Below are 15,066 nucleotides of genomic sequence, written 5' to 3' on the forward strand. Positions count from 1 at the left end.
TATGTTAGGGAACCAGCAAACAATCTCAGTTTACCACTACCTGAAAGAGCAGTAAACCAAGTCAGAGCATCTCAAGTTATCATTACATGGAAACGTGTCAGCAGTTAAAAAAAGAGAGAGAAATAAATGTCAGTGTTGAGAGGTTTCTTTCCATGGAATGAAATGACTTTATCCTTCCTTGAAAGTCTTTTTCACAGTGAGGTAATTATACTTGAGAATGGTAGCTGCAAGTCAGGGCCCACTTGTATAAAGAACTACCCTATATTTATCTCTTGTTTGCTGTACTTCCTTTGTAAAATTAGGAGATTTATCCACTGACTTTAATTGAAAATGTCTATTTGTAATGCTTCAACATCAGTTCTATTGTTCTCTGAAATAATATGTGAAAAGTGAGTCTTTCTAGCTTTATTCAATGTATTCTCGTTTAAAATTCACATTATACTGGAGACTGGTTTAAAACCTTTTTATGTCATTACATTTTGGATTGCTCACTAATGGAAGGCTCAAGTTACCCCTGGATTTTCTAGCTGAAGTACAGTAGAAGACGCATTAATTTTTCTCACCCATTTTAACTTGATGGAAGAAACACAGTGGGAAAATGTGCTAATGGCAGCATTTACCAGAAGTAATTTCTGTTTATTAATGCACCTTGTCAAGTTGCATAAACTAAGCAGGGTAGGGAATGTTCAGTATTTTTGTGGGAGACCTTTCTGGAGGGGTCAGGGACGTACTACGGAGGAAATGGTGCATAAGTGGTAGCAATCTACCTTGTCATTATCATTAATTTGTATCATGCTATGATGATGTCTCTTATATGGGGAATAAATACAAGTCTCATCTGCTTCCCTGTTTCCTTAAACACTGAACAGAATGTTTAACATGAATTTTACAATGTAGTGCCTTCTGCCTTCCTATATTGCACCAGGAACTGCGTCTGGATGTAGATATTAATGTTAGTCAGAAGTTTTTAGGACAACCATTTTTCACTAGAATGCGCTGATTCAGAAGACATGGAAGTTTTCTGCAGTGAGAGCACTTTTGCTGAAAAGTTTCTCAAGTCTAGGATGAAATTGTGCACAATTTCTCTTTTTGTCCTTCAGTCCCTGCTGGAAAGCTGCAACCAGTAGCTAGTATATGTCTTTGTTCCACTGATCACACTTTGAAAAGAAATAGTGAGAACTCATGTCTTTACATCTAATGCTTGTGAAAAAAAAGCAGCTTGAGAGAGACTTTGAGATTAGTGATTTCTATTTATCCATTCAAGGTGGGTCCCAAAACAAAACAAAGATTTTTTTTCTACCTTTTCTTTCTGAGGGAGTGATTCTCCTCATGCGTTTCCCGATTCTTAGCTTTTACCCTGGGGCCACATATTGCCACAACATACAGATTTCTGTATCAAATCCTTTGTTTCCTTCTGATGCAAGAGGAGAGATTATAAAACTGTGAATATTCTCCAAAGAAAGTTGTTTTCTGATTTGTTCTGTCACCACCAACTCCATTTCAATGTATTTTGATTACAGTCTGCTCTTACTTTACAATGGTAGAGGGTACAAAATTATCTGAACAAGCTTTTCTTCCGTTCTGCAGTCCAAACAGCAGAACTAGCTCTCCTATTTCAATCGCCCTAAGTGTTCATTTTTGGGTTTGCTTTTTTTTCCTCTTGAGATTTGTTTTAACATGTTTCCCTAGTAGTTTTGTATATTACGCTTTTTTAACAAGGAAATGAGCAATCTAGCTGGGACGTCCTGGACGGAGAGAAAGACCAGGACTTTCCTGGCAAGAAAGTGTGGATTCCCAGAAACGAAATGGGTCAGTGAGAGTCAGAGCTGACAGGAGCAAATAGAAGATGGGCAAGCCGTGGAGGTGATGGAAATAATTTTTCAGGGGACCACAGAAGCCTTTCTGCAACTCAGTCTAACCAAGTCAAAGACAACACAAGTTAACAGAAGGTTCAATCTGTAAGTGTAATTCAACGGACAAGAGGAGTTGCCTGTCTCTCTTCTGGCTGTCCTAGTAACTTGAATTTTCTGTTTAAAATTTATGTGTTTTGGGTTTTTTGTGTGTTTCATTTTCATTCTAATAAGACAGTTTTAATTTAAAGAGTTTTGGCTTTTAAGACTCTGCCTTTCTGATGCTGACTACTCTTCGCTGTGGACTTCAGCTTCGGTAGGTGAACAAAACACCTATCACTTTAGCAAAAACCAGTATAAAAAGCAATGCTGTATCAGCAGCCTAGCATATGCACTAGATTGTTGTACAGCAAGCTTCTGTATTTTTCTAGTACACCAGGATGAATTTAAGTCAGAGAAACAAAATTTAGCTTGCCTTCAATTCACAGCCAAAGCTCAATAAATAATACATCATAATACCTAAAAAATTAATAATTGCAGCTCACAGACTGCACAACATTCCTTCCTGAAAAGATGTGGTAGAGCTCTTAGCCTATTTTTTACAGGGTATAACAATGTAAAAATGGGTGTACTGGGTCAGAACAACAGTGCCTTTAGGCTGGCACCCTATCAGTGAATCTAGCCTGCAGTGATTATTTTGGGAAGAATATATGAACAAAATAAAATGTATTAAAACTTCTCCTTGAAAATCTTCACATCCTTCAGCAGTATGAAGATAAGTGTGTCTTATCGTGGGGTGAGATCTCTGAGTTTATTAGAACCAGTTTTAAAAATATCCAATTTTTTAATACACTTTCCCATTTACCATGTCATGAGACAATCATGCAGTTAACTATACTCAATGTGCAAAAATATTTTATTCCTAGATAATATTGCCTTGTATGGTGAAAGAATAAATAATCATTCTCTATTTGCCTTCCCTGCACTCTTAAAATTTCTTAAAACTCTGTAATAACATGTGTTAGACATCACTCCTCATTCATCTTTTTGGCTAAATATAGGTACTCTAGACACTTCTCGTATACCTTCTGGTAGGCAGAATCTTCAGCCACTATGGATGTTCAGTGCTCAGATCTAATACAACACACACCTCAACAATGGTAAAATGGCTAATCCCATCGATTTCAGAGTGCAGCAGGTCACTCACATGCTTTTCCAGATAAGGGTTTTGGTCTCCATCTGTATCAAGTTAGCTACGTGTCATTATGGAAGACAGTTGGTTTGGATGATCTTTTCTCCATTGGCATTAAACAAACTCTCTCACCTTTGACATTTTAGCTGTTGTTTCACAATTTTTGTTCGCACTGATGCAAAGCACTTGAATGTAACAACATTATTTCATCATTCTCACTCTCACTGTTTTGGTTCAGGTGACTCCTGCTGTCAGTTATTTATTCTGAAACATATTGTGATCTAAATGCAGCATGCACAGATAAAATAAATACAAATAAAACAGAGGGAATATACTGTATACTCAAATCACGCAGTCCTTTGTGACCTGGAAAGCTGTTGTCTGATAGAGATGTCTGCTATCTCATAAGATTTCTTAGTACAGGGTAGGAAAAAAGGTAACAGTGCAGTACCTCAGAAGTGCAACACATTTTGTTCAAAACAGCAAAGGCTGCAGACGGGCTGGCTTTGACTGCATGAATTATATATGAAGCTCTCTCAGATTCTTGTTTGGTTTTTTTCCCTACACAAGTATATCATAAATGACCATATAGGGTCATTTAAGTTATCCCTGGTTATTACAAAGCAATGTTTTCCGTATGAAAATTTCTCCCTGGAAAGCAAGAGGCTCTCTTTATAAAATGTTTGAGATCAAAAGCACATAACATTTAGGGAAACAAACATTCATTTCCATCACTGATATTAGTTGACGACCTGATTATATGTGCTATTTATATTAAAATATCATACATTAAATTAACATTTTCCCCACCTGAAATTGAGAACAGAGGGCAAAATTCTCCGAAGGAACCTTCTGTGTCACTGATTTAAGGCAATCTTTTCACTTAGGAAGCACCTTAAAATGAAAGACATTTCTGGCCTCTTCCATCCAGGTTTGAATTCTGTTTAAGAAAAGCCCTCATCTGGTGCCTAGAAATATTTTCTAATCTGTAGCATAAATATCTTCATAGCTAACATCTCCCATTTGTTTCACAGCAAAATTTCCCTTTAGCTTTACTATTTTTCCTTCTTCTTGTTTTTTTACCTTGATCTATTAAACTTACAGAAATTGAACACACATGAAATCTTCCTTAGACTGTATTTAGAGTTTTTCTAACTTTTTCTTCCCCCCCCCCCCCCCCCAATATATTCTAGCATTATTGGTGTCTCCAGCCATTCAAAGTTGCTGTGAGTGTTAATGCAATTCAGAGAGCAGATAAGATTTTGGAAAAACTACTGTCTTCACCTCTTACTGTTCATCATGTATATGTTTGCACATTGTTATTACAAAATCTACTTGATAAGATTCAGTGGGCAGCAGAATTATTGCAAAAGACTTTTTACTTGACAAGTCAATCTAAAAATTGAGGAAAAAGCTCCAAAAGAGTTAGTTATAAGGATGTTTGTAATTTTCCCAAGACAGTGAAACAGAAGTCAACATTCAGTTTTCAGGTATGAACATTTGAAAAGTTCATACATTTTAGAAAATTATACATGGAGTCTTGTAGGTTTGAAACCATCATAAAGACCAGAAGTGTTCAAACTATCAAGTATTTCAGAAATAAAATAGTAGCAATAAAATGCTTGTCTAGTTGCTGAAATAGTCTAACTTCGATATTGCAGCGTTTTTACGTATTTAGTTATATACAAACACCTTATCAAAAGAATAAAATCAGGTATGTTCAACATGCCTTAGCCATGTTTTTAGAAAGTTTTTTATTTTACAGATTGACAGAGGCAAGAATGTCTCTTAAACTTTTAACATATTTATCACTTTTCTGTGACAAAGTCTCTTCCTGTTGTCCATACTTCGTTAATATGATCTACTGTTCCTAGACTCTGTAGCTTCTTTGCCACCTCCTTCATGCTAATAACACTTATATGCTTTCTTCTTTTCCCATGAACTTTGTGAACTAATCTCTAAGTCCACTGACTTTACCATATTATAGTATTTTTAAGCCTGTCATCTATGCTGGTATCTTTGAAACCTCAATATGTATAAAAGCACAAGTTAAAGATCCACTGGAATAGTGGATCTGAAGTGAATCAACCATATGGAATCACAGATCTGTGAATTCAAACTACTGTGGTCGTTTTGTTTGAGTATTTAAAGTGTAGGATTTTGTGATGAGGGTAAAGATTCTTTTGGAAACGGATTAATATATGTTCATACACAGCACCCAGGAGAGTATGAATATGTGGAAGTTTTTGGGTGAATAAAGAGGGATAGGAAGCTCACGATGAGATATTCAGATCAAGGATAGCATTACCATAAAGAATATTGTGAAAGGTTGCAATGTACTCTTCAGCCTTGAAAAAATAGATATAGGACTACTTTCAAAGTTGTCAGTAAAAGTCAAATTTAGAACAAACTGGAAGGGCAGTGGGATTCTACTCTACCTGCTCTCACAACTGCATGGGTATTGAAACATTTTTTCTGTTGGCCTGGGCGCCCACACAAACCCATATGTTTTAAAAAGTTGATACCTTCTTTACATGAAGTTTAATATTGCTGCAGTGATCAAAAGGATGCTTTAGAATAAATAATATAATCTCAGCCTTTTTCTAAGCACGGCATTTCCTACTTGGAGGTAAATAAAATATTATTAAGAAGAGACTAGGAATTATATTGAAAGTAGCAGACAGGACTAAGTTTCTTTTTCATAGAAAACTTATACATTTCTGTGCCAGCACAGGTATTATGTATACCTTTCTGGATAATCAATGAACATTGGATAAGCATAATTGGAAAGACCTAAAAATTAAATGCAGGATCTGAACCCCTTTTTTATTTTGAAAACACAAGAGAAATTTCAACTTACATACTCATGCATATCAGGCTTACATTTATTCAGCTGAAGCAATCTGCACTTGCCTAGCCACAGATGGATATAAAGAAGATACTATTCATCTGAAACAATGATCCCTTTACTTATCATAGTTGTCATGTGATGTACATGCCCCATTTAAATTGAATGATCTTCACAGTGTTATAAAATATTCATTAAAAATTTTCAGGCAACTTGCTATTCAAAATGTTTCACAATATCTGCTGTAGATTAAAAGTTTTTGGCGGTTTTTTTAACCATTTTTTAACTGACTGCTTTTACATGTTTATGTATTTATTCAAATATCAGTTTTATACATTCATTCTGTTTTAATATCCTGGTTTAAAGCCACATTTTGGTAGAGTGTGTGTCATAAATTCGAGTTAAAGGTCCCTAATTTATAGATCTGTAAAAATTTGGAGCAGTATTATTTGAATTTCCAAAACAAAATGGTCGCAAAAATATCTGATGATGGTTTGGATTTGTTAGATGTGAGTGTTAATTTATATGTAAAAAAGGATAATGGATAAGGAAAAGAGGAGGGACCAAGGAGAATATTTTCATAAAGCATCATGGAATGCCCATACCATTTTTTTATTAGTTTTCAAAACTAATTCTATCTGGAAAATGAGTTTGGAGCTGATGTGAGTATCAGTGAAGAAGCCGGTGTATTCCAGCCAAGGCAGCGGTCCTGCTGGGGAGCCCAGCGTTGGTTATAAGCAGGTCCAATTCCTGAGGCTCCAGCTGTGGTTTCATGCCAGCGGTGACTGAGCCTTCTTTTTCTCTGGGAAGTGTTCCACCAGCTTCTGACCAGCATTCCAAACTAACTTCTGCATGTTCAGCAGCCAAGGCTGCGGAATGTCTTGGACACCACTGTTTTTGTACATCAGACGTGATGATTTGATACTTCCTTGTCCTCCATCCTCACGGAGTAAGGGGTTTGTTGTTCAAAGCCAAAAGCTAGTTGTTCCTTTCCCTATGGGGAAGTGGTCTGTTATGCCTACTCTGAAAATGCTTGCTGCACTAATATTCAGTAGGGTTTAACAGAAAATGATAATTCTTTTTTTAAGGGACACACAGAGGAAGATAGGTTACAATTCCCACCTCTTATACCCCAGTTTCCTTATTTTACATTTTAATTCAGTGATTAAAAAGACAGTGTGCCTCAATTCCTCCCGAGAAAACAAACCCATGTAACCTGTTTCTGGGAGAGACTGCTAGTCCCTACGCAGGAGGTGACGAGCGCCGAAGAGGCCGAAGAGGTTCCTTACCCTGGTGATTAGGAGGAGCCCTCGACAAAGGGCTCTCATGGAAGAAGTTGTGGGACAACATGTATGCAAAAAGGAAGCTTTTATTCACAATTTCCCTAGCCAGCTGACTGCAAGGTGTGTTCATTTCTTCTGTGAAGACCCTTCTCAAATTCCGTACCTCTCCAGATTCGTCTCATATACAGCCAAATCCGCTCATGCAGAGCTCCGGAATGAGACTAGGACCAGGCATGTACAATTCAGTATTGTTGCACTGGGCATTACAAGACATAAGTTCCTCCTTAGGTCTGCCTCTAGAGCCTTGTGTGCAGCCTCGGTTCCTGTGAAAGATTTGATGATGCATATTCACACAGAGTGGTCTGGGAGATAGAAATTTTACATGTCCCTGTGGCTAACATTTTGCACCTTACATCAGAAAATGAGTAGGATGCTTCCAAATTATTTCTGTCCTCATATTTAATGAGGATATAAACGATGTATTGATCTGGGGCTGTCTCAGGAGAGAAGAAAAATGTTTACCATGAGTCCTGGGTGTCCTCTGAGAATTTCTGTTTCAGTTGTAACAACAGATTTTGTGATGCAGGCATAGCTCCAAAAGGAAACAAAATGAGATCAGAGTAGTTTGATTTAAAAAAAAAAAAAAATCTTGGCAAGAAAGAGCAAGAGGTGGTGAAACGAATTCATTTGTGGTACAGGCCCTCAGAAAGCTCAAAATGTGTAGGCATAAACCATATGAACAGCATCTCTGCTAGCTGCCTCTGCTTCTCAGAGCAAACTAGGCAGATCACATTAGGCATCAATTTATTCTTTATAAACCACTAACAGTTATCAGATGGAGATGCCTAAAAATCTGTTGTGGTTAAAAAACCAGGTGTCCTGGAAATGAAAGTGTCCAAACATAAGCAGTACTCAAAAGTAATGCATCTGACAACAGATAATATAGAAGACACGAGTGTCACTGCACGTAGATTTATTCCCCTATAATATGTATAGCCTGAATGAGCCTTTTTTAAACTGTTACCCTCTTTGAGTTACTATGAATTTATAATGCGGCTTCTTAACATTTATATTTGTCTACACTAAAGAAGCAATAATTTATTAACATGGTAATAAATGTTTAATACTTCTTGTCTGTATCATTTTGTAAAACTATCTCTTTAGCCCTCTGATTCTTGAAAATATAAGGAGGACAAACACTAAACTAAAACAATGCTGTTGTAAGAATGGGTGTATTTATACGCAGAATTTTTAAAATGTCACATTTCTTGTTCATAACCTCTGCTTTTGAAGGTAGCTGAGATGTTCAAGACATAAGGCAGTATCTTATGTTTGGTTTAATGTGTTGTGACTCGTAGTTATCATTCAGTTGAGGTACTTTTTTTTAATGAAATGGCCGCATAGCAGCTATAGAGGAATTTTAATGCGAGCATTAAAAAAAACATGAAAAATTAGAATAATGAAATTGGCTTAAAAACCAAGTGATAGTTTAAAAAATCTGTTAGTTCTTTTTTTTTTTCTTCCTTCTGTTTAATTGGGATTCACCTATTTAACTTTTGAAGGTCTTTTCTTCACAGCTCTCAGTGTTAGGTAGATACCTTTCCTTTTCAAATGAGCCGAGATTAAAACTCCTGAGGAAAACCAACAAAGATAACATAACTTCACATGTTTTTCCAATAGCTGATGGTGTTACTGTGACCATTGAATACGCAAGCCTACTTTCGTGGTTATTCAAAGTCCATAAACTTTAGCTGGTATGTTGGGAACATGGTTGGACAGGATATGAATGCTTCTGGCTTTCTACATAAATTGGAATTTCACTTCCAGAGCGTCACCTGTTCCAAATGATGCAAAGCAATTTTCCTGAAGACTTGTGCAACTTTCCTAAAATTTCTGAAAGCAGGTAATATACAACCATAAAACAATCTGTTCAGAAGAAATTAAGCTCTAGGTGGTTAATAGGAGCATTTCTCTGCTGCAACATGTTTAATGAGTTAAGTATTCCTAAAATGCACCAGAAATCAAATCAGGTACTGCAGTTAGTGGCGTTTTGTAACATCGTGAAAACTTCTACGAATCAGCCCTGTAAATTTTATTTTGTTTCCTTCATGGCAATTTTCATCTGTAGACAATATCAGGTTAACAGTATTTACCAAGTGTTAAAAAGATGTAACATTTTAATACAGCATAAAATGATAAAATACAGTTTAAAAAATTGAAATGAAGACAAATAAAGAAGTTTAACTTGCATTTTTTCCCATTTATTAGTTCTTAGTTGTCACTGTAATGCCAGTGCATTCTTGCAGCTGTAGACATAAAACAGGCTTTTGACTCACTTCCTTAACTGATATTTGGATGACTGAATCCTCTGCTTGTTCTTTTCCCTGTTGTCATTTAAAGACAGTAATATCATTCTTTTTTCCTCCCTGTTTTTCTCCTCTCCAGCAATGACAATGCAGTTCATAAGCCATCGGTTCCCTGACTATCATGATCCAACTATAGGTGAGTAGAGATTATTCTCTTCTTCAGCCCTTTAATCTCTCTGCCTATTTGAGATTTCCATGCAGTGAGAAGCTGCTCCTAAATAGCACTTAGATAGGAGCAAGATTTATAAAATTTACATGAAACCTTAATTTTGTGTTGACAATTAAATTGTGTCATAGTTATACCATAGTTACTCCTTCCTGAAACGCTTCGTACAAAATCTCTTTCAACAACAGACTTGTGATTTCACGCTCTATAACTATTAATATCTGTACGATTGTAATCACGGAATAAAACCTAAAGATGTTACAAGATAGAAAGCAGTCTTTCAAAATACTGAAATAATATAAAAACTCCAGTCTGGAGTGTGTTTTTAATTTATTTATTTTTTATTTTAGTAATCTTTGCCATTATTAAACTCTTAGTTGACCTTCTCTAGAAAAATGAAGTGACTACTGAATTTAATATACTAGAGTTGTGCTCTGGGATCACAGACTCTGCTAACTCCATTGGGTTTACCTGCGTTATAAACTTAAGTAATGATAAACATTCCCATGTACCTGCAATACACTGAAATACACTTTATATGCTGACCATTGCATGACTGTATGGTTGGACTACAATGGGACAGTGTCAGCTGGAAGAGAAACCTGGGATGAATTCTGGTTGGCCGAATTTCTATTTCTAAAAGAGTTAATTCAAAAAGGATGTGGCAAAAATTGTGTCTCTAAAACATTTAAAATGTTTTTCCCCCTTCTAAGCTGTGTATGAATTTGGAAGATATTTACAGAGTATAAACCCAGGGAATTTAATGCCTTGAACAGCCCTGATTCCTGTTGTTGTGTTGGGTATCTTCTGTGCACATCATGCCAGACTCCTGGTGGACGTCAAGTTGAGCATGAGCCAGCAATGTGCCCTTGTGGCAAAGAAGGCTCATGGTATCCTGGGCTGCATTAGGAGGAGTGTTGGCAGCAGGTTGAGGGAGGTGATCCAGCACTCCATGTGAGGCCCCACATGGAATACCATGTCCAGTTCTGGGCTCCCCAGTACAGGAGAGCATTGGCATAGGTTGCCCAGAGAGATTGTGGAGTTTCCATCCTTGGAAATATTCAAAACTATAGACATAGTCCTGGGCAGCCTGCTATAGGTAGCCCTGCGTGAGCAGGGTTTTGGACCAGATGACCTCCAGAGGTCACTGACAACCTCAGCCATTCTGTGACTCTATGATGTCAAGAATGGTTGTCAAATGGTTCTTTTCTTGATGTTCAGCATCTTTTAGGCACTATTATAATTATTAATACAAATGAATGTAGTAAAAAAATTATATGACAACAAGGTAGATATCAGCAGTACTGAATGCTTATTCATTTAAGAGTGATTTTATTAGTTAGTTTTACTGATACTAAAAAATCCTTGCATTTATAGGGACTATCCAGGTGAAATATTTACTTATACCAAGGAGAAGATGGCAGAATCTGGGCCTGATAGGTGGGAGGTACTAAAAATATTAATGTTTACAAAGATTGCTTTGAAAAAAAGCTTTTTCCACCCCCCTCCCAGCCAAAATAATTTTTTGTTATCTTTGAAATTTTTTAATATTTCAAACTCAGGTTTAGCCTCTATGAAGTGACTGCATTGCTAAGTAGAGCAGCTAATGGTAGTATTTTTTTTAATTTGTTATTTCTATAGTATTCCACATTTCCTGGGTATTAACTACTGGTAAATTGTGGTATTTTAAAGACGGAAAAAAAAGGATGCATAAACTCTTCATGCAACTAGTAATTTTATAACCATTAAAAAACATTACAAAATAAAAATTAGATGTGTCAACTATAAAAAAGGTAAAATAGAATTGGTACAATTCATTTGTTGCACAATTATAATTATAATTCCAATTATATTTAATTGGAAATCAGGAGCATTAGTAGTTACTGACACCATTAAGTTATGTACATACACCCATCTTTATTATTAACTATCTACCTGCCATCTGTATTTGTCCATTTATTGTATCTTGTCATAATCTTAACTTACTGGTCTCTAGACACTGACACAATATGAATAATAGATAATCATAAAGGGAAGGAAAACTTACGATGCATTGTAAGTACATACTGCAGGAATGCCTAGAGGACCTAATCAGGATGAAGGTCTCCTTGAGTAAGAGACAGCTTCTACTCAGTAAAACCAACACTCTAAATAGGAGAAGAGAGAGGGTGATAGAGAACAGAGAAATGAAATATTGACTTCAAACTCACATAGCTGGCTAGAGGCAGAACTGGAAGTACGACTCCGAGTTTTAGTTGTTCAGCACTTTTGTCTCTCAGAACATGCTGAAGACATCCTGAGAAAGGCTGATTTCTATTCATGCTCTAAAACATGTACCAAACAGCAGAGTATTATCTTGGGCTAAGTACGTATGTTTCCTTTTGGGTAACTTTGTGGTATGACCCTTCAAAATCGGACATAAAACCAAAAAAAAACCAAATAGAAGGAATCATTTGTTATCTGATCTGTAATAACAAATACGTTTAAAAATCTCAGTACACTGAAAAAGTTTATACTGTTGTGCTTGCTTTTACTACTTTTGAGCCCCTGGTCTCAAATCACAGAATTAATCTCATGGGTTTTTGTGCATCCACTGGTAGGCATATTTTAATTCCATCAGTCAAAAAAAATATTAGGTGATCCAGAACGAAAATATCCAAGGCCAAGATTATGCTGATGCCAGGAGTTGCTAGAGGAGAGGTTATTCCTTGAAGGTCGCGAGTAGCTAGACACAGATGTTTTGTGTCACGGGGAAGTTATCATATTGGGGCAGAACAGTGATCTGTCTAGTCAGAGTTTTGTTTCTCACAGTAACCCAGCAGCAGATGATAAGGAAAGAAAAAAAAAACCAAACAGGCCACATATGAAATCTACTTTCACTCTGGCAGAGTGGCAAAGCAGAAAATTGAACATACCTTTTCAGCTGTGTCTGAGATCACTCATCTCTCTGGATATCAATATATTGCCTTTCTTTTGTGTCATACATTTTAGGCTACTTTCATTCCTCAGCAATTTATAACTTGTTTATGGAGCTCATGAGCTGTCCTGAACTTCTCTGGGCATATTGACCTCAGATTTTAGTGTACTTCTTTGGAAATAAGATATTCTGCCTACCTGTGGTTTTATTTGTGTTTGAGAAGACAAATTTATTTAAAGGAACAACAATTTCCATAGGTGTCACTGAGAGGGTGATATTCTCTGGAAGTAACAAAAAAGTTCTATGATGTGTTTGAATGATAATCCATGGATTTTCAGTATTAACCAACCTGCTGAGTCCACTATTCTCCAGTTGAGCTTTAAGATAAGGCCTATTGTTTCTTTTGCTTTACATGGACATAAGACTCTAATAAACACCTACATATTTTACCTAATTTTCATGCACTAGCAACTCCATTCTCTATGTTTTCTATGGTGTGAAATTGTGGCAGTAGTGACCATGATACTTGACTGCGCAAATTTAGCCACGATTTAAGGAGGTAGTGCTAACAGAACTGATACTGTATTTCCTTGCGTTTGGTGGGGCTTTTTCTAAGGGCTGTCCTAATAGAAATCAAGGGGTGAGGGACTGTAGAATGCAGGGGCCTTTGTAAATAACCTAATTGTCTTTTAAATCCCAGAAGTCTATCATTTGCAGTTTTACGGGAGACTTCAATGATCCCTGAGGCTACTTAAACGTTTGCAATAACTTTGTCCATTTTAACTTTTCATTGTCCACCTTGAGCGTTGACATGGGAGTGGAATAATAATTTCAGCTATTTTTCATTTCTGTAGAAACTTGTGAAATATATTTGCAACTAGGTAAAGAGGACAGGAGACAATAAAGCATTCCAAAAACACATGAGCATAGGACTGATATAATCTGGTTGATATTCTAGTTTAAAAGCAGAACCAAACCACATTCAGTCCATGCAAAAGATCCACAAAACCATCTTGTATGATCAGTTAGGAACACATAAAAAACCTGAAACAAGAAATCTACAACAGTTTTTTCTTTGATTTAAAAATAAATGTCTGCCAACAGGTTTTCATATTTTACTTCATGAAAACCTAAATCTTTTCAATTCTAAGAAATGTTCTGAAGTTTGATCCTTTTGGTATAAAAACACATTTTATGTCCTGACTTATTCCATGCTCCGTAGAAGCATACCCATGGGCAATTGACTTCTGAAGATTTTTAGGAGGTTTTTTTTTCTCCCTTTTGTTTTTATTTTATACTTCTTCTATAAACTGAGAAGACAGTGAGAAAGTCTAAAGATGAGAAGATATTTCTCTTTTGTATAGTCCAACATGAGGCTATGGTGAAAATTGTGTACTGTTACTGACCAGAGAATACAGAGGAGTCTTTCACTTTAATATGCTGACAAATGTTCTTCCCTTTCCCACTTCCGCTTCCCTCCAAAAACAGTTAGGAATTTATCCTAAACATTGTCGAGTAATAATCATGTAGCATTAAAAATCCAGAGGCATTACTTTTCCCTTTTTTTGTGATAGTCCCTAGGAACATATTTTTTCCCTATCATTCCTTTTCATTGTGGTTTAAGTTTATGTTACTAATGCATTACAGTTTTCTCTTTCTACAGTGACTCATATCTCTAGCAATAGAGTAGAAATATACAATTCAAATATAATGATGCTTTGTACTTAGAAGTTTTTTTGTAATCCACTGACATTTTTTAAATATTATGGGGGATCTTGTTGATCATAGAAAGCTGCTGCTACTGTGAGATGATGCAGAATTTTTGTTAAAAGGATATTTCAGTTGCTACGTTATGTGTGCTCATAGATTTGTATGCCAAATACATACATATGTTTCAGATGTGTTAATTTTGATGCTCAAAGAGCAATGCAAATAGATTTATAATTATTTACATGTTCTCCCTTTTGTATATATCATTTATAGAAGGAGTACCTATACTTTTGAAGCATTTGCTGGATGTTGTGACGGATAGTCCAACATCTTTTTAAGTCCAATACTTTTTTAAAGACTAGTATGGAATTATTTGAGGGAAGAGGCTACTTTTTATTCTGTTTTGTTTTAGTAAGTAAGTGTGTGCTGCAATCTTGTTGCAACAGGAATTTATTCAGAGAAGTCCTCTGTACAGTGTGGATCAGATAAAAAATCGCAATAAATGGTCTCTTCTGATATATGAAACTGTCATTTATTTTATTTGGTTGTCTCAGGCTGGAAAATCTGATACGATTATGAGAAACTCGGACTGCAGATATTATACACAGATATAAATACATGTACATACACATAAATATACAAATAGATGTGTCAGTATTTGTTTAAAATATAGAGTAAGTATTGATTAAAAAGTTAAATGCTACCTGAAGTGGTAATTTTAATGCCGTGACTTT

At 35.9% G+C, this 15,066-nt stretch overlaps 1 protein-coding gene across 1 annotated transcript in view; it reads left to right on the top strand.

The window, feature by feature from the left end:
• The window catches only part of RIT2 (Ras like without CAAX 2), a gene marked incomplete at both ends in the record, with an annotated part of 193,576 nt that overhangs the window by 42,055 nt on the left and 136,455 nt on the right, over positions 1–15,066 (top strand). The window contains one exon of the mRNA XM_082013523.1: positions 9,619–9,675. Within this exon, the coding sequence (XP_081869649.1) occupies positions 9,619–9,675 (57 nt within the window). The remainder of the gene's footprint in view (positions 1–9,618; positions 9,676–15,066) is intronic.

This window comes from Phaethon aethereus (genome assembly GCF_964289735.1).
Source record: "Phaethon aethereus genome assembly, chromosome: Z".
NCBI lineage: Eukaryota > Metazoa > Chordata > Aves > Phaethontiformes > Phaethontidae > Phaethon > Phaethon aethereus.